This window comes from Calidris pugnax, unplaced genomic scaffold (genome assembly GCF_001431845.1).
Source record: "Calidris pugnax isolate Ruff unplaced genomic scaffold, ASM143184v1 scaffold177, whole genome shotgun sequence".
In the NCBI taxonomy this organism is placed as follows: Eukaryota; Metazoa; Chordata; class Aves; order Charadriiformes; family Scolopacidae; genus Calidris; species Calidris pugnax.
In genome coordinates, this window is record NW_015090909.1 from 552926 (window position 1) to 573925 (window position 21000).

At 39.2% G+C, this 21000-nt stretch overlaps 1 protein-coding gene across 1 annotated transcript; it reads right to left on the reverse strand.

Annotated features, from left to right (window-relative positions):
• Positions 1-11519: 11519 nt before the first annotated feature.
• KCNA4 (potassium channel, voltage gated shaker related subfamily A, member 4) lies at positions 11520-20892 on the reverse strand. The gene is made up of 2 exons (XM_014949276.1): positions 20179-20892; positions 11520-19371 (listed from the first exon to the last, which is right to left on the reverse strand). Exon 2 carries the CDS (start codon positions 18578-18580, stop codon positions 16592-16594), a length of 1989 nt encoding a protein of 662 aa, XP_014804762.1. The 5' UTR covers positions 18581-19371; positions 20179-20892; the 3' UTR covers positions 11520-16591.
• Between the last annotated feature and the right edge of the window lie 108 nt (positions 20893-21000).

Genomic DNA, 21000 nt, shown 5'->3' on the forward strand with positions numbered 1-21000 from the left:
TGGACTAGACCTCAGCATTAAGTTCTCACTCTGGGAAATGACTGGTAGAGTTCAACTGTGTTAGAAATATTAACATAAAGCATGTATAATTAATAGAGTCCATCAGCTTCAGTCTATGAAATAACATTTCTTACTGTAAATGCAAAGAGTATCATATTTAGCCCTATTGCCAAAAGGTAACACAGTCCAATTTAAGAATTCATATTCATTCCATTTAGCCTGTACTGCCTAAACCAGACCACCAATAACTTAAATTAGTTGCATCACCTTCCTCCTCAAAACAAAGTAGTTCTTAAGCCAATCAAGAACAATCAGGAGCCATTAGACTCCAATATTATTTTGAATTGTCCTGTGTGTCATCCTCTCAAACTCTTTTTAATTCACACACATTTCAGAGTAAAGATTACATCTGTGGCTGACCACAGTGAATTGCTCTTCTGCCACGCACGCACATTTCTTCCACAATACTACATAAATAGCACTTTGCAGTAGGTTCACAACAGCTTCTGAATTTCTTGCTTCTGGGGCCACCCTTCCTTACACTTCCAGCTTCTGCCACCTGCTTCCCCACGCTTTTCCTGAATGAACGAAGAGCTCAGCGTGAACGGGTTTTCTGCAGCCTTACAGCAGTGTCATGAACAACTGAGAGTAGCCCAGCAAACCATACAGTGACAGGCTGCTGGCCTCAGAGGATGCACTTTACCAAACAGATAGTCATCGGTATTTGCTAGTCTACAAGTGGGCAAAATATACAGCATATTGATTCCTATTGCATTAAGTATCTGGATAAAGAGATGCGGCGTAAAAGAAGTGATGGAAGACAAACTACAGCCCACGCTTCCCAACATCCATGAATTAACATTAATGCATAGAGGGCTTTTTTTAAATAAGAAGTATTCTGAAGTGTAGGTTATGGTAGAAATAGAATATAATAAGTAATCCCTGCGACGCACAGAAATACACAAATATCAAAGAAAATCATTTTTTAAAGGTTATGCACTTCACGTATACAAACTAATCCAAAGTCCAGCATGAGGTACTGCAGCATTACTTCCGTTAAATGAACAAATTTTCCAGAGGCAAAGAAGAACAACTCACAGTTCTGACTGAGAAGTTACTAAAAATAAACTATTTGTCATTATATCTATCAATCTGTCATTATTCTAACACTTATGATATAATAATAAAATATTTCAGCTACTATAAAACTGGATTCAGAAGCTAGAGCTTGATTACTACAAGACTATTTCCAGTATGAAAAATGGAGCACAGAGATTTTCTTCAATGAACCCAGAATTTTTTTCCTATACCTATCCTTAATTAACAATCTTTAATCACAGGTTGCATTTACACTATATACATTTTCTGCAATTAAGTCTCATTCTAAATAGATTTTTTTGTCTGTGAATCTCTATTCATAGAAAAAAATCAATATCTAAGCCATAAAATGCAAGCTCTAATTTTAAATAATGTAATGGCAAATGCTAACTCATGATGGCCAGCAGCTTCTCCCATTTAGTGACATCAGTCACGGAGAAAATGTACTCGCACTACATTTCCATTGTTAACAGAGACATGCCGAGGGACTACATATTCAAACTTTCTGGCTAGAAGAATCAGACACCATAATCTGTGCCCATGAAACTTATCAGCTGTGCCTTCAGCAGAGCCGCAGCAGCAGCACGTGTTTAAGACACGCAAGGAAGAATGGCTATGCCCAAGTTAGAAAGAAGTTAGGATGCCCTTATCAGGATGCGTGTCTGTGGTGTACATGAACACTTGAAGACAACCAAGAGGCTACTTTTAATCTAGATGTAGACTAAAGACATTTCTAATCAGTATTTAACATTTGATCATCACCATAAATTAATCGGAATATTCTCCCCAGTACAGATTGAGGGTAGGTAGCACAATGAGCTTTTTTTTTTTAACCAGAAAAAAAAACCCCTAAGAATTATCTCAACCACAGGACCACACTCAGTGTTCTTTCACCATCAACTAGTTTGTCTTTACACTTTAAGGATGTTTTAAAGTATTTAATAGAAAAGAGGATTAACACCTATTATTTGTATTGGTTTTTTATTTAAAAGGAGTGATCCTTTTCTTTTGCAACATTTTCAAGATTTAAATTTGTATAACTAGATAAACATCAGTATAAAAAACTATTATTCTGAAAATAATTTCACAGTTCGCAGCACTGGGCAAAATAATTCAGTAAATTTAGAAACTATCCACAAAAATAATAATGAACTACATATTTAAGCTATTTTGCATCATCAGTTCCCAAGCAGAACACATTAGTGAATGATAGCGCTAATCAGAATGCACTAAAGCTTGATATTGCTTTTCATAACTAGAATGATTTTGTCACTCATTTTAGGCCAAGTATTTAAGACAGAAAATTAAAAATATTTTAACAACCAAATTCGTAAAACGTTGCAGGGGTTTTTTTCCTCATTTCTCATGAAAGTAATTTTTCTTGTGTATCTGCATTTCTCTGCAGTCCTCACAAGAATGGCATCATAGCAAGAGAACCAGAACAAAAAACTGACTAGCTAGAAACATCTGGCAAGATACTGAATTCATTCTTATATTGCCATCATCTTCCAAATCAGATTTCAACTATTCATTTTAGATAGCATTTTATAATTGCTCTTGAGTCTATTTATATTCTTTGACTACTCATTTTGCTATGCTGTTAAGTAAAAGACACCTGAAAAAGATTAGTAATGATATCCTCACTGGTTTACTGTAAAAGAAACTGAATATACCCAATGTAATTTGTTCTCTGCTAAAATTACACTTCCATGGTTAGTTACTCAGTTTTCTTATTAGGTCACATATACTTAAGAACACTGATATCCCACTAGTTCATTTTACTGATAACAGAACATTGCCGTTCCCTGTTCAAGGCTTTGTATAAGAAAAAAACCTAACATATAGATATGTCCCTCCATTAATCCCCCAAGCTACCAAGAGCAATTTGGTTAAAAATGCATGCTGATTTGGATTGAAAAACAAGTAAACCTCAAGAAACAGCAGTGGTTGTAACCAGTAATCAGTTTGGATTAGGAAGAGGAAGTTCTACCTAAAGGAAAAGGGAGGACTGGATTGTCCTTCATGGAGTCTGAACATCTTTTCTTCCCTCTGAGGAAAATCCCTGGCAGTTATGCACCCAAGACCTTTTAGGACAAATCATAGTGTTCTAACATATCTGGAAGAGTTGGCTCTTAAGTGACAAACAAACAAAATCCCTTAAAGTCACATGTAAGTGAGGGTTGCCTGTTCTCCCAGCCCTGTCTCTTCTAAAAGTCCAGAGTCTCTGCAGAAGAAGGCAGGAAAGATGGATTCAAGAACAACAGGTAGAGCATGCCCAAGTAGATTCATGATCTCTGCATCTCCTCAGAGAGTCCTCCCTTGAGGGTTCCCCCAGCAGGACTACAGGCCTCTGTAGTCATGGAGAAACCCTGTAAATGCATAGTACTGGGGGTATTGGCCTCCAAGGAGCACCACAACCTTTGCAGAAATGCATTATTTCTGACTGGTTCACTTTATAACTCACGACTACTTTGGGTCCATTAAATGTGAAAGCAGCTCCATGGCCTCTTCAATGAGTGGACATAATATACACTATTTTTTATGTAATAACAAGAGATGGATTATGAATGGAACCTCCCGGATATTACCATGGTAGATTATAAACTAAATCACTAATTGTTTTTTCACAACTTGATGTACAGTACCATTTCATATTTTCTGTCAGTGACAGCCAGGCCACCAAGTGGTTTCCAGCAAACCACACCATCCAAAGCAGTGATAAATATTTAAGTCTCAAAACTAAGGTTATATACGATCCAATCACTTGCTTCTAGGGAATGAAGCTTTAAAACAAACTCTGCATTTATAAAATAAATGGAAAAATTCCTCACAAACTTAACAAGAGCAGAAAGAATTAACAAGTAAGATGAGAAAAGTCCGTGGTAAATTTAACTACAGCATTAAAACTCAGCATTTTCTTCATTTAATACAATACCTTCATTGTATAGGCTGAAAATATAAAATATTACTGCATTTATAAATCTCAAAACAGAAATAACTGTAGGTGTTTTGAAACAAGTAAATGCTGCGTTTACACAATACAGCATTCAGCAAGCATTTGGCAATATTAGTCAGTCATTGAGCAGGTTCCCTGTACTCTAGTACACTGAATATGTGCCTGCATAATTATGGCTTGTTTGCGTGACATCTGGTGGGGAAAAATATCACATCTGATCTGAAAGATACAGAAATATTTTCATAACACAAAAAATGCCAGTGGAACAGGACTGTTGTGTCCTTTTCATAACAAATAACCTCACATCAATAAAATCCAGTCATCCTAAGAGATCAACAATATCAGCTCTCCAGAACTGAAAATAAGTAGGTATGCAATTACACACAATTTCCCAAGACTTGTAAAATCCAATTTCCTTCAGCTTCTTGTGTCTACAGGAAATATAAAACTCAGGTAATGTCAAATTCATGCAGATGTTTGCTGTTAAGTGAATCAATTTAGCATTTAAAGATCTGACCTAAAAGCCTAAGGCTTTCACTGCTTAGGGGCATTTTATATATGCATAGTCCTAATAAATCTGCTTGTGAGCTTTACTCTACACATTATTCCTAAGAATAACGTCTGTAGAGCAAACAGTAATAAAGTTACAACTCCTTCTCCTCTATTGTCTTCTCAGTTTCATTGTATTAGAATTCAAGTATCAAATCTTGTGGTCTGCAACATTCTCAACAGCAAGGAAAAAAAGTGAATCCAAATGAAAATTAATCTGAAGGGGGGGGGGGGGGCAGGGGGTTGTACTGGACTCTAAAAAAAAAATCTCTGTTCTTTTCTTATATTAAAATCAAGAGGAACATGAAGCAAGCAAATGTCCTTTGCTGGTTTGGTTTGCAAACCAGAAAAAAAAAAACCAACCAACAACCCCCCCTAAAGACCCACTCTTCCACATGGCTGTTCCTTTTCATTTTAAAAAAATCACTTCAAGAAAAGATTCCACAAATCCACAAATGTTATATTAATTTACAATAGCTGACGAACAGGTGTAGAAAAAAATATCTCTGGAGCATTCGAAGCGATTCGTGTTATTTTAGGACAGGAAATAGTAGAGATACACTTCATAGTGATCAAGACAAATATTCCTCCCTCATATTCCAGGCCAGGCTGCTCCAGGTCCTGAGCAAATTTGTTCTGAACCGGCTCAAATACCTGAGCACCATGCCATGTCCTGTATGAGTTGTGTCACATTAACATACTCATAATTCCTCTTATATCTTGTGCATTACTGACCTCCTCCTCCTCCCAAAAACAAAGACTACTTTTACATGGCCCAATATTAAATCCAGTGTGAACAAACACAAGGCCAAGATCTACACATCTCTGTTTGGTTCTAACTTTTCAAGATCAGGTTCTGCAAAATGCTGCAGATTTCCATATCTTCATAAACAGGAACCTTAATCCTGCAGAATGTAGTGTCCTGCTTGATGTCTATTTCTATGTAAGAATGTATATATGTGCATTTATATTTACAAGGTGATTTATATAGTTAAATATATTTTTTTTTTTTTATCATGGACCTCCTGCTTGTCTGCATCTGTTGGAGACGCCAAAATTCTGAACATGTTTGTGTCGTAAGTATTTATTTGGATAATAACATCTAGTAAAACAGAAACATGATCTACCTTAAGTGATTTCAGGCAAGACTGCTACCTGTAAATGTACCAGGGAAAGAGAGAGGTGTCTGCACATTCAGAAAGAACAAAGCAAAGCCTCTCCACAATCTGAAACACCATGGGTTACTGCAGAAGCAGAGAAATTCTTGTCAAGTTCTCCTTAATACTGGGATTTACATGCACTTTCCCCAAGTATGTGAAACTCATTATCAATGTGAAAAAAACATAGTCTCTGATACTAGCTGTATCAGCTTAAGAAATCTATACCCTCAGCATTTCCTCTTGCAGTGTGTGAGCAGCAGCACACAAACCTGGAGCAAAGCAACTGCGTGTTTTTCTGTTTGAGCTGAGCGGTTGCTTCTGCTGAAGCAGCACCCTGCAAATGGCATCACCAGGCAGCTCTTCCAATTCACTGAAAGTGGGACTTCTACTGTAGCCCTTCCTTCCCCTAAGGACTGCGTATCACTGACATACAAACCACCACAGCCCTGCCTCACCAGCATGCAGTCACGGGACATAAACTGCCTATTCATAAAATATCAGTTACAAATGGGGAAAAGCTTTTAATCTATTACAACGTAAAACAACAGTCATCAGAAATAGGAAGGTTCAAGATACAACAATTCAAAGCCTGGAAAGGATATAATAATGGATTTACCTCTGAAGGCATCTCTGAACCCCTCTAACATTTTTAACAGTAATTACTGAAAAATAATAACAAAAAACTCTAAACTTTGCTAACAGCATGTTGAATTTGTGACGCTGTCTGTCATTCTAGACTTAGTTCCCAAATCCCCTTACACTCATGAAAGCCACATGAACTAAGTGATCATCACAGAAAATGGGCCCAGAGAATGGTCACAGCACTGCACCACACTGGCTGTTCAGAGAAGGCTGAGAGGTTGCAGATGGCTGTGACTCAAGGGGCCCCTTCCCAAGGGGGAGTGGAAGATGAAGGAAAGCATTGCAATATATTGACTGCACCTTTTGGCTTTTAATCTACACAATTTAGAATGGATGGAGAACAAGGGAGTTCTCCTTCCCCTTTGTATTTTCATAGATTACGATTGTTCCTCCGTGGGAGTGCCAGTGGGCTAGAGAGGTGATGAGAGTGGTTGGAGGCTCTGTGGAGAAGCATGCCTTAGGAAAAGAGGTGGAGTTTTGCTTTGTAATCATCAGAACTTAAAAACCTTGGTGTTTGGTCTGACAGGGACTCTGGAATTCTCCAGCACTTTTGAGTCTCCACGAGTGGAGAGTCCCATGAAAACTGCTCTGTCAGAAAACTCTGCTTCTCAAATATGTGCAGTTTCCCATCTGTGGGCAGAAATATAGGGAAAAAAAAAAAAACCCCTCTGGCTTTGTTTGAAACTATGACATTCTGAGTCCAGTCTCCTTTTCATAGTCATATTAGAATTAGTCATATTCTACATTCAGAATTTATGTACAAGCCCCATAGATAATCTCCCACTTTTGGCAAACAGAGTAAGTGGAGAACATCACCCCCACATTTTTTCATTAAATAAGTTTACATGAGGCTAGAGGATATTCCTCCCCTCCTCTCCCCCACTCCCAGCCCCGTGCCTTCCTTTCTACAAAGCATAAAGAAAAACTAGATTTGGGGTAAAAAAATAGTCATTTTTAAGACATCAAGTATTTCAACCATTATCATAAAAGGCTAGTAACAGAGCTAAGATATCTTATAATACATACAACAAATTTCTAGATATGTCTTATGGCTGAGCATGTTTATCTAACACCAACATCTGCAACAGTTCCAACAGTGACAATAACTACTGAAAGCACCACAAAAAAAACTAATTTTCTCCATCAAAAGTTTAAAAAGCACTGCACATGGCTCCTTAACACCTTTCTCGATGTCAGACCAAATCAGAACATATTTATTTCCCAGCTCCCCGGTAACAAATGATAGCATCTCTGGAACTCACCCATTCAACAGCTGAAAAACAGCTTTGCCTTTGAAGACAGTCAGGCCTATCAGCACAAGTAAGCTGTCTATAAAAAGCAAGCAGCAACACAGTTTAGGAGAATAATTGTAGATGCAACAGCATCAGCAAAGCTAGCAGAGTAGTGCTGAAGAAATGAGACCCAGGGAAGCTTAAGAGCCAAAACTCAGGAGCAGCAGAAAGCTCAACAACTGCTCGGTGCTTAAGGCTCTGAACAATTTACGTTTTCAATTTCGGCTGCAGCAATACAAACCTTGGGTCACAACGGCATCTTAGCAGAACAGACCTAGACCTAAGAAATACGGTTACCAGCAAATAAAAGGTTTTTATCAGGGCACAGGGGCCTTAATGGCCCTCAATAGCCTCACCTGGTGTCCCCACCCACACGCACACCCCCACCTATGGGTCCAGGAGCCCCATTTAAACCTCATCCATCCTGTGCCTTCAGCCTCTGCTTGAGCTGCACTGCAGGACTGAGCTCTGGGCTGCCCTCGGTGGCCCCACCGGTCCAGCCCTGCTCCCTGGTTCAGGGTGGTGGGACAGACCCTGGCTGGTGAGGTCTCAGCCCTGGTGGCTGTGTGATCACACACAGCTCCTGGCTCCCCAGCCCCCGAGAAGAAGCCAGCCCTTGCTGCTCCCTAACACTTTTTTTTTTTCCTAACCACCTCAAATTGCCATCGTTATGTGCATTTTCAGCGTTAGCCTGACATCAAGAGAAGACCTCAAATTGCCATCATTATGTGTATTTTCAGCGTTAGCCTGACATCAAGAGAAGCTCTTCAGGCATAGAGCCGTGCCAACATGTATTATATGAGGAGTATTTCATTAGACAATGCTACAATCTAAGACATCTGACTATTAAGCAAACCTTTTAAATCACATAGATTGTTTCAAGTGCCGGTACAACAAAGACTATGCTTGAAAACATTGTGGGTTCTCTGGTCACTTCTAATAGGTATAGTTCAAAACTGCAGAAAACCACTGAAATCAAAAAGGCTGAAATATAACTTGTTCTTTCCTCACAAAGGAACAAAATCAGTACAGCCATCAGGGCAAAAATTTTTGAAAATAGCTAGACATCTGAACATCTTAATTTCTGGGTGCCCAAAAATGAAACAATTTAAAATGCACTTTTTCTGCATTAATTCAAAAGTAAATCTCTTTACAGTCACTCCATTACACTTAAGAATGGAGTTGTCCAGTATCATTAATCAATTATGACAATATTTTGTTGTAAGATAGGTTGAAGAGCAACAAATTAGTAGCTTTTCTACTTACTACTGTCCTTTCATTTTCTACTTATTTCAAAGCTTGGAAAAAAGCTAACCCTCCGTTAAGGTATGTGTACCAAAAAAATACTGTAACCAAAGAAAACATTTTTGCCTTGAATTGAATCATCATATTAATTATTAGATCAGATGTTCACAAATTAAGTGGTATCAAAGTCACAATTTCTTCTACAAGATACTCAGATATGTTAAATATTGCTGTTCCTCTCTCTTAGTGAAATTGCTATAGCATTTTTGCCTTAAATCTTGTGATCCATAAGTCCTAATTAATAACAGTGCTTATAAGTAACTAATAGAATTGTGTACAGCGCTAAATCCTGAAGTATAAATTGCTACCCAATACCTCTACTGTAGTCTCTGCAGTAGGATAGATTCTGGCTAGAATTTATCTGAGTTTGTCATTTGGCACACAGTAAAATATGATGATTCCCTTTAAACATGCAATTAAAAATCTTTTCTACCCCTTTCCCATGATGAAAACACATTTTTCTCAGTATGTGTATCTGCAGCTAAGATTTAAGAAAGACTCTAACAGAAAAGCTACTATTCCTTAGCCTCCTTTAACCCAAATAATATGCAAGATTTCTACTTTATAATAACGCCTTGCCATTTTGAATGCAAAGAGGGATCATCTTCCTTCACACTTGAGACCTGAAAAGTATTCAATGTCTTAAATACCTGAGTAATTCGGGGCAAATTGAGGGCACCTTGAAAGTATAAGCCCATTAATGAAACAGAATGTATTTACCCCAGGAATGTACAGTCGGTGGAATGTATAATTTGTTGTAACAAAAAAACTTAGTATTGTATTTGGACAGAAAAACAAAAGGTACCTTTATTTCATATCAACAGTCCTTTGCAGCTTTCTGTATGCCGGCTCACTGTGCTACTCAGGCTCCACTGTGCAAGCAGAAACTGTCACTGAATGACACCCTGAATTCATTACAAAGCTGTACCGATAGGGAGACAACAAAAGGCAGAAATTAAAGTTCATTCACATAGTGGACGAACCACATCAAGGACAGATTATCATGGGTTCTGACTGAAAACAAACCTTCACTGATCTAAACGGAACAGAAGAGAGAAACATGGTTGGATCTAAAGCGCAGGGGAAGCCTGTGCATCAAACAGGCCTTGTCCTTCCAACATACAAGGTAGAGGAGAAAAGGGAATGCTGTCACCCTGTGCATGCAGTTGCATTTCTCTCCAAAGCACATCATGGGGTGCTGCTCACCTAGCAATGAAGATAAACATGCAGTGAAGTACTCTCCTCTACAGCATAAGTCTGCATCTTAATCATATCAATGTAAATATAAACAAGGAAAAGCAATTGTCTTTTCAGTTGCCATATACTGCAACTCTAGGAAAAGCACTGTTTATTATTGTCACAAGAATTCTCAGATTACTTCAGTGCAAGAGCATTGGACTCAAAGCCAGCATACTTAAAACAAATTAAAAGTACCAGAGTGACACTGACCATGTCTTGTTTGATTTTCTGAACTGAAAGCTACCATCCACGTCCAGGATGATAATTTCAGAGTGAGGGCATGTTCTTCCACCGAAATGGCTTGTATAAAAAGTATTAGGACTAAATAAATAAATAAAGGGGAAAAAACCCTTATCTTATCCTGACTGCTAAGAACAGAGAAAAGTACCTATCTAAAATTAAAACACCTTTGACATACTTCAGTGAATCTATCTATCCTCCTCCCTAAACACAAATGCCCCAGGAACATTTGAACAAGAGATTATAAACAGAGACCAAAATCTGTCTTGAATATGTGCTGTTACTGCCTACACTCCTTTGGGAATCACATTAACACTTGGGAAAACCTGCTCCACCACAGTCTTCCCTTTGACCCTAAGCAAATCACTTGGTCCCAGAGCCAGGAAGCATTCCGCAGCCTAATTCCTAATGAAATTAATGAAGTCAGGTGTCTAAAAGTACATTTAGGGAGTGATGGACCTGAGCCCCTCTGTACCTTAGGAACTAGCAGGCTCCTCCCTGTCTGAAAGGGCTGCGTGGTATTTCAGAGCAAATGATTTAAAAGCCAGTTTGCGCTCAGATAGGGTAGTTGTGGTAGGAGTAAGGATTTACCAGGCAGGCTAAAAACTTCACAGTCCCCTCTGCCACCCCTCTTGGTAACTGCCCAGTGTAATGAGCATCCTCCCAGCTCCACGCTGCAGCAACAGCAGCTGGTCCAAGATGCAGCTGCTGCTGCTCCTGCAATCACAGGGTACCTGGAACAGACGCGAGGCATAAAGTACCTCTCTTGCAGTTGCAGATCTGTTCACCCAGTTTGCCCCCAGTTTGCTTTCAATGGCCACACTACAAATGCACAAGTGAAGGAAAAAAGTTTTTACTTACCTACTTTCCCCCAATTAGAATATTTTATCAATTTTTGACATGTAATTTAAGATTTCTCTTCTTTTCTTCTTATATACTTATGTATTTATTTTCCAAAGGACCTGTTGCAGAAAAAGGTCTCAAGGTACATTACAATTATTCAGAAAAGGATTAAAAATAAAAATTAATTCAACCATCTCAGTAGATAATGCTTTAATGAGTTTTCCTTCAGAATTAATGTCATCAGAGTTCTGAATACACAGAAAGCATGGAAGCAATATATAAAGTTTCATGTTTGTACCTGGCTGCCAGGTAAAAAAACATTTATGCACTTTAAACCAGAATTAATTTGTCAGTCATTTTTTCCACATTAGATGATCTCTGTGGAAATGAAGTAATGTTCATTTTTTTTAAATTGCCAATTTTTCTACAAGCATTTGTTTCAAACAGAGGTGCACAAGTATGGTAAATCTATAAACTAGATCTTATTCACTGCAAAATCAGAAGCATTTAATCATTCAGTTATAGCAACAGCTGCCCCACGTCTACAGATGTTACAGACTGTCATTTAAGTTTATTTAACGATAAGAAAAATATGTAACTTATATGCTGGATATTGTAATATTTTTTTTTAATCTTTGTTTTTATTTGTTACTGTCTCATGCCAATTAATATTTAAAAAAATAAATCTATTTGTAACTGGACACAATGACAGTAAGAAGTAATAAGGAACCAGTAAGAACCAGAGGAAGCTAGTGACGTAGTCTAAAGCACCATGGATACTTCATATTTAATTTGAGGACTACCAATAAAGTGTAAAGCTTATGCTAAAAATTCATTTATATTTAGAATTAGTTTTACAAGTCTCATATCACCAGAAAGACATAGTCCCTTTTTCAGTGCTATGCAGGAAAGACCTTCCACAAACTAGTTCCACATGGAATAGACAATATTTTGCTGTTTTTCCATAGCACATTTATCCTAATATGAAGTATTTCATATTCTTGGGTAGCTTAGCACTGGTATTTCATATCCCAAGTCAAATGACTGTCAACACCTGAAAGCGTACGTGACATGAACTTTCCATGTCAGGAGATACAAGATAATTCAAGGTTATGGCCCAATCCCAAACTCTCTGCACACTAATATTATGCAAAATCATTTTTTGCATTCCAAAGCTATTTGAATAGTTTTACTGACTTAAAACACGCTCAAACCCCATTTTTTATGGCCACAAAAAGTCCATAATGCCTATTAGTATCCCCAAACACCAAGAACGCTGTTGTCATGAATTAGATGTAATCATGATAGCAATGGGTCTTTTCACTCCCTTGAGCTCCCAAATTGCACATTACACAATCATCACAGAAATAGACTCTACACCAAAAAAAAACCACCTAGAAGAATTTTCCTTCAAATACAAACAAAAAATCTACACTTTCCATCAAATGGAACTGGCCTCTTGTAGAATCATTCTGAGAAAGCTGAACTGAACACTAAAAAACAGTGTGACGCAAGACTTCTTTTATATAACTTTCAGCATCCAGGCTGAAATTTTCAAGGAATCAATGTAACATCAGAAAAGTCCATGATTTGAACAAAGAAAAAGAAATATGGATCTCTGAAGTCAGGCATTAAATCCAATACTTCAGCTGGCAAAACTCTCTCCTTATGAGTCCGGCCTTGGCACTTCAGATTACTATAAAAAGACTTACAAATTTCTTTAAATAAGTGCCAGTATGCAGTTAAGTATCAGCCTATATTCAAAATCTGATTTGATGCTGCTGTGATTCCATGAATTCTAATGGAACTCCTTCAAATTTTTTCACCACTGCAAGTGAACCTGAATTATCAAAATATCTCATTTTGCATTATTTTTAGCTGAAATGTATGTCAATGTGAAATCATTTGAACTACATTAGTAGAACTAAAATGATCCCTAGTGTAACTCCATTCACGTCAGTTACATCAGGAATGCATTTCACCACTATAATTTAAAATGTAAAATGCCCAAGTGACGATAAAATTATTTTTCTGAGAGTTGCCAGTATCCAGTAACACTGGGAAAGCTCTGACAGAAGCAGTAGTAGTAATTTGGAGCCGTAACAGCTCAAATACAGCATTTCTCTGGCACACAATTTCAACTGAAGTAAAACTTAATGGAAATCTCTGTTTCTTGTTAAGCACTTGGGATCTTTGGGTTTTAGCATGTTAGGGGTAGGACTCTGGGATTTTCAAGCTGTGTTAAAAGTGACTGGACTGATGGGTAGTTGAATAATCAGATTATAAACCAGCCGAAGTAAAGCTACTCGTGTCCATTCTGGAATGCACAATCCTTTCTGATTCAGAATTGTCTGCCAAACTGATAGCACAATCTATCATTAAGCTACAGTAGTGTTTTTTTATAACAACAAATTGCACAGGTTTATACACTGCAGGAGGGAGAGCAGACTCCACCATTCCTTTAGGACATGTCTCCACAGTACTGCAGTATGTAGTGCCGACACACCCAGAACATTGCTCTGCCCACTGCTATGAGGTCCTACTGTAAGACCATTTCCTTCAGAGAGTAAGGTACTGCTATGATCACAGAATAATATAGACATTGTCACGCTTGTTTGAAATTAAAAGGTTGTGTTCTGGGAGCAGAATAGCTGAATGACTTGCTGGAGAAGCTAACTACTTAAGCAGTTACTTCATGCTGAGCTCCATGTCCACAGAACGAACATACTCTCAGAGTTATTCCAAGGTTTTTTTCCTTATTTCCATTAGACTTCTAAAATGCCACCTTTTATAAAATACCTTCCCTTTCAACCAGGCAATACTGCAAACAAGTACCACTTCTTTTCTCTAAGTTCCTTCTTTACCTAGTTAGTATTTCTTTTACTCCTACATTCTTGCCACAATCCCTGGTATTATATGGTCTCTAGTGTTACACAGAACTACTAGGAAGTTAGTTTACACGAGAACCCTTATGCTCTTTACATCATTAACTATTAGCTGTTAAAGAAACACTTTCAGTTACGGATTTTTGCCGGATTTTACAGCACGTTCATCCTCATTGATGATATTGCCTCTGTAGAAAAAAAAGTATTTAGTACATTTAACTCATGTGAGCTACAACAAAATGCAATGTTCAATTTTGGCAAATGCCTATGTATAAAATTACGAGGTTGTTTCATTCAAAACATAGTTGGAATTAATGTCATCGGACTAAAAAGAAGTTTTGGTTAATGCTTCACATCAAAACTATAGTGAAGCCTTCCCTATGATTTTAAATTAGGAACCAGACATTTACACACAAGTTTTGAACCAGGGCTCAGCACAACGCAGTCTTTTGTGTGTGTCTTGGTTTTTATTAGTTCTTCTGCAATGCAAAAGAGGACAAGCAGAGAAACTTCAAAGAGGAAATTCACAGAAAGTCCATGAAGGCAAAAATCTATGTTTATGGCTCTGTTCATACCACTGGACGTTGCATACAGCAAACCATGCTTATCTGATAGATTATGCATAATGTTGTGGGTGCCTAATTTGGACTGCTTTTATTGTTGCTTTTCAGCTCCAGAACAGTCGCTAATTAGTTCTCCCCCCACCAAAAATCCTCTCCTCGGCTTCAAATGAATATTGCAAAACTACTGTAATTCCATAGCATTGGTAAACCCCTTTTACTCTCATAAAGGCCTGTCCCAGCCTTTAAAGTGCATATGCCAATTTGGTTCAAGTTTTGTAATCTGGAATGTTCCACAGTGCCTCTTCAAACACAGTTCCAGTTTAATTGTGCCTTCCCTAGGTAATTATAAGTCTGAAAAAACATGCCTGCTCTGAATCTATTATTTATGTTTTATGCAGCAGTATCTTACCTATTTCAATCTGGAGCCTGGAATATACTGTAGGCCAGACAATCTTTACCTACCTTAATCTCCTAGGAAGGGCAATGGAAGTTTTTGAGACAGAGTAAAATACAGCTGGCCTAAGAATCAGCGAAAAGAAATTATGGAATGTTTTCTCAAGGACTGCATAGGACCCAGCATGTTCGTTTTGAATCCCAGAATGCCTATTTTGGATCTTAAATGTTGCTTCAAATACACATGGGTGAAAGCTGTAATTAAGGGAAAATGCAGCACCAATAATAGCATGTTAAAAGTTAGCAATTCTCAATTGTCAGTACTGTAACAACTGAATATCTTATTACTTCTGCCTTCTCCTCCCATACATTGAATTTCTTCAATACTGACAAAGTGCATGTATTAATCATAGACTCTGAATGTTAAATTAACCAGGAAAAAGATATAAATTGGGATGGTGTTTCTTGAGGGTATCAGTAGAAAACACTGATTTCAAATAATTTTGATTATAAAATTTTACTTCACAATCCTTTTCCAGATCACAGATATTCATAATTAAAAAGAGTATGGAGTTGATGTAATGTTTCGGCATCAGCATCACATAAAGAAAAAAGAAACAATAAAATATGATGCAGAATTCACTCTTCCAATGATTGTCATTGAACTATTACATTAGTAAACATTCACAGTATGAAGTCTCTTTCAATATATCTCCAGCATATAAAGTAGTGCAAAAAAGCATTCCAGTCATTTTGCCTTCACGGTCAGACCAGGTTAAATTATTCTCTTACTTCACTTCTTTCATTATTAGACAACAAATGCTGCAATGCCTCCAAAGAGAGTTATAAAAATAAACAATTTCTGGAGGGTCATCAGCCTTTTCAAAGTAAGTTTCCAGTTAAAAACAAGCATAATAGATTTCAAGAAAAAAAAAATTTAGATCTATCTTCTGTAGAATATCTTTTTACAATAAATTTACCATTTGAAAAACAATGACTATGGTATCCAATGATTTATGGTAGCTGCTATTAAAGCACTGATAAATAGATAAATGACTACCAAACTTCATTGCTTCTTACATAGTAAATACCTCTGAATGCCAACTTTTACCACAGAGCTGTTATTAGTGATGTCGACAGTTCATGCACCCACTTTAAAACTGACTTGGTTTTAATAAATTTTTCAGCCTCATGTGCAAAACACTTGCATTCTAATAAAAATATAAAATCTGAAATTATATCAGATCTAGCAATCCCTTCCTCAAGTCATACCACTTACTTGATATGTAATACAAGTTTAGCAATGCTTTTTATTTGTATTTAACCATTAAATGGCATACTACTGTATGCTGTGGACTCTTGTTTGCATATTTCATTATTTTCACTGCACTCTTTAATGTATAAATATATTTGGAAATGTTCGAAATTACACATCAGTTTCCACAGAATTTGAATTTACACAGTTTTTCTTCTCTGACTCACTGCTATTCCCCGTGTCCTGACTTTTTTTCTCCTTTACACAAAGAGATTCTTTAACTCCTTCTTCCATCTCCAGATATTCTGATTTATCCTCTGTGGATGAAGATGATGAGCTTCTAAATTTCTTCAGTAAATTTGTTGGGAGGTAAGGGCAACTGACTGCATTTTGCATCAGCTGCGTTTGTTCTTCATTCTCAGTCTCTCTGTGGTAGAAATAGTTAAAATTGGAGACAATCACTGGCACTGGTAAAGCAATGGTTAACACTCCCGCAATGGCACACAGGGACCCAACTATTTTCCCACCCACAGTTATGGGTTTCATATCCCCATAACCAACTGTAGTCATGGTCACTACAGCCCACCAAAAGGCATCTGGGATGCTTTGAAAATGGGTGGCAGGCTCATCAGCTTCTGCGAAGTAAACAGCACTGGAAAACAAAATGACTCCAATAAAAAGAAAAAAGATGAGGAGGCCGAGTTCCCTCATGCTGGCCCTGAGCGTATGACCCAGGATCTGCAAACCCTTGGAGTGCCTGGAGAGCTTGAAGATGCGAAACACCCTGACCAGACGGATAATCCTCAGGATGGCAAAGGACATGGCCTGCTGACCGTTACTGCCCTGCTCCTGTGCCAAGTCAGTGCCCAGAGTAATGAAGTAAGGCAAGATGGAGACAATGTCTATGATGTTCATGATGTTCTTGAAGAAGTGTGCTTTGCTTGGACACGCAAAGCAGCGCACTGTAAACTCAAAGGAGAACCAAATGATGCAAACTGTCTCTACAATGAAAAAAGGGTCATTGAAGATGGTGTGCTCCCCAACGTCCAGGTGAAGTGACTCATTGGAAAGCCCCTTCCCTAAGCTCAGGGACATGATGAATTCTTTGTCATCTCTGAACTCTGGCAAAGTCTCCAGACAAAAGATGACGATGGAGATCAAGATGACCAAGACAGAGACAATAGCAATGCCTCTGGCTGGACTGGAGCTCTCCGGGTACTCAAACAGCAGCCAAACCTGCCTCTTAAACTCATTTTCCGGCAAAACTTTGTCCTCTTCCTCTTTGACAAACCCTTCATCCTCCCTAAACTTGAGCATGGCCTCCTCCCCAAGTTGGTAGAATTTCACCTCCTCAGTGAAGATGTCAAAGGGTACATTGACTGGCCTCTTCAGCCGACCACCACTCTGGTAGTAGTACAGGATGGCATCAAAGCTGGGCCGGTTCCTATCAAAGAAGTATTCGTTCCTGAGAGGGTCAAAGTATCTCCCTCGTTTCGCCGGATCACCCAACAATGTCTCTGGGAACTGAGCTAACGTCTTCAGTTGGGTCTCAAACCGCAGTCCTGACACGTTGATTACCACACGCTCACAACACTCGTACTCACTGTAGCGAACAGAGCTGTAACCCCCAGGGCCTCCACCATCATCAGGTGGCTGGTCCGAGTAGGAAAACTCATCCTCCCCATAGTCATCACTGTAGTAGAGCTTTCCTTCTTCCTCATCGTCTTCATCCTCGTCTTCATCCTCCTCTTCCTCCTCACTCAAGTCCTTCAGTATTCTCTCTTCAGAACCGCTGAGAGGCAGCAGCTCAGAACAGGGGAAGGAGGCCCCGCACTCCCTACTTCCCAAGCGGTGGCTCCTCTTTTTCCCTTTCTTTCTCCTCTTACCGCTCTGGCGGTGGGGCATGCTGCTGCGTGACGCGCTCCCGCCATGACAGGAGGATGCACCTCGACTCTGCTCCTGATGGTAGTGGTGATATGGTCCACCTCCACCTGTTGCCCCACCTTCAACGGCTGCTGTTGCTGCTGCTACGGCCGCAGCTGCTGCGGCTCTTGACTGGGCCAGCCGCTCTCTCTCTCGGGCCCGAGCTTGGACCGCGTATCCGTAGGGCATGTGGCTGTTGCACCCAGAGCTATCCGCACTCACCATTGCAACCTCCATTTTGCAACTGTTTTTTTTTTTTTTTTAATTATTTTAGTCACTTAATGCAGAAAGGTTTTCTCTCATATACAGTGTAACCTTAACTTTCACTAGGGAAAGTTCAAAGCCATTTGCATTGGGAGGGCAGTCCCTTGGACATAGAGCAGGGCAACATAATTGTTACACTGAATCTATGATTTGGAAAACCACGGATCTGCATTTTCTTATTGTCCGGATCATTTGACACAAACTACTGTTTTGCCAATAAGAAAAGATGAAACTCTCAAACTGAACCAGGGAACAGCTGAGGCCTGGCTCTCTCATTCGCCAAGCCCCTTTATTTTCATTTATCTCTTGTGGCTAGCACAGATCTCATCAGAATCATGACTACCTTGCAGGCTACAAAGACTGCGTTCATGAGGGAAAAAAATATGCAAATCAAAGGGTACCTGCTCTCCACAGATGATTTTAGTTCATTGATGCAACCAAATGCAAAATCTCTTTCCTCATAATTTGTTCCTGGTAATGCTTTGGCCTAGCAATCTTATTATTGTTTAATATCACTTGGGGAGTTGAAGTTAATTCCAGCCATCACTTTATTTACACAGTGAGGAGGTCTTTGCAAATCCTTTCTTCAGCCTGTCAACAACGTCTCAAACCTGGGAGCAGCACCCAGGGCGTCAGCAGCAGTGGTAAGAGGAGGAGGAGGAAGAGGAGATGAAGACTGAGAAACTGGCTCTGAGGTCCCCATAGGACATAAGGGAGTGGATGGGTCACCCTTTGGTTATGGTCATGCAGAAGCAGCACTTAACCTGAGGCACATGCACAAACACACAAAAATAAACAAAACAAAAAGGGAAAAGATTGGATTGTTTTCCTAAAAGGTCACACTGAAACTGTGTCATCTATTACCACAGTATTCAAATCCTCCCCTACCCACACTATTCACACTTCTACATTACACACACACCCACATCACATGCACAGAGATTTTGAACGACTCTGTGGGTAAGGATGTGGGTGGGTATGTCACATATATATAGACAGAGATACAAAATCCCCACCCATATAAGCACTTGCATCCATACACAAACACATGCATGCTTCTGAAAACACCAACACACATAAACACTAATAAAAATACTGCAATACACGGTGCATTCAGGTCTCTGAGTACATACGTAATAGATACACCTACGTATATCTATATGAAATATTAAACAATAAAGGTATCTACAGAAAGAGCTTTTGTTATATTTGTAGAAACACACAGGATGCAGGAATGTTACAATTTCATCTATAACTGAATTGTGTTTCAATCATAATGAACATCTGACTGAATTTTGTTTGGAAACAGGCACGTACAATGCTCACTCGAGTGAAAATACTGTCATATGATATGTCAAGAAAACACAACTGCAGGTGCACTGAAGCAACACCTACATGCAAGCACACACAAAAATACACACACACACCCCCCTTTGAAATAGAAGCCTCATTTTTAGCTATGGCTATTAATACATGATAGAAGGTGAACATGAACTATTAAATGATGCTATTTTTAAAATCGTACCTACGTGTCATGCAGAAAACGATCTCAAAAACGCTATTATACTTACTGTTCCTAGGCAGAGAAATAGCAATGCTGTTCCTGCTAGTGTAAGGATCTGGTGTGAGCAGTCCTGAGGACGGGGCTGTGCCAACTGATGCACATTTGCAGGTGTGTGTGGTCAGTCAGCACCACAGGTTGACGAGTGCTTTTCCTCCCTTCTTTCCGGGTGCAACAAGAGCGCCAAGAGTGAGCCAGAGAGGCAGCTTTAAGCTGGGGGCACTCTGCTCAGCCACAGACGCTGCTTCTCGCCCAGGCATTTGCAAAAAGGCAATAAGCAAGAGTCTTGTTCCAAAAGGAAAAGAAAAAAAAAAAATAAAAATGAAGGCGGTGTGTTTGTGTGTGTGTGAGACGGAATGAATGGGTAAGCGCGAACCACTAGTCTTTTCCAAGCCCGGCTTTTGCAGCAGATTTGTAAATCACCGTTAAATAATCCTCATACCGAGCCTGTTTCCACTGATGGGAGGACACAGGGTGCCGCTTCTTGCAGTTTCTCGCCCCCCTCCCCAGACACGTCCAGACGGCAGGGGCTCAGCCAGCACCACCCCGCATCATCCACTTGTTGTGCCGCTTTTTGGTAATGCTTACCAAAAAAATAAATAATATTAAAAACCAAACAAACGAACCCAACCAAAATTAAAAAAAAAAAACAACAAACCACCAAGAGGGAAAAGCAGTTCTCTACTCGAAGGCTGTGTGTTTTTTTTAAAGCTGTAGCCGGCGACGGCGGGTGCTGCGTGGCGGAGCGGCGGGGGTGCTCCCGCAGCCCGCCCTGTTGCTCGGCGGTGCCGCCGCCCGCCCTCCCTCCCTCCCTCCCTGCGCGCCGCCGGGG

Coding starts and splice junctions, on each gene's coding strand:
- KCNA4 (XM_014949276.1), bottom strand. CDS start 18,580: ATGGAGGTTGCAATGGTGAGTGCGGATAGCTCTGGGTGCAACAGCCAC.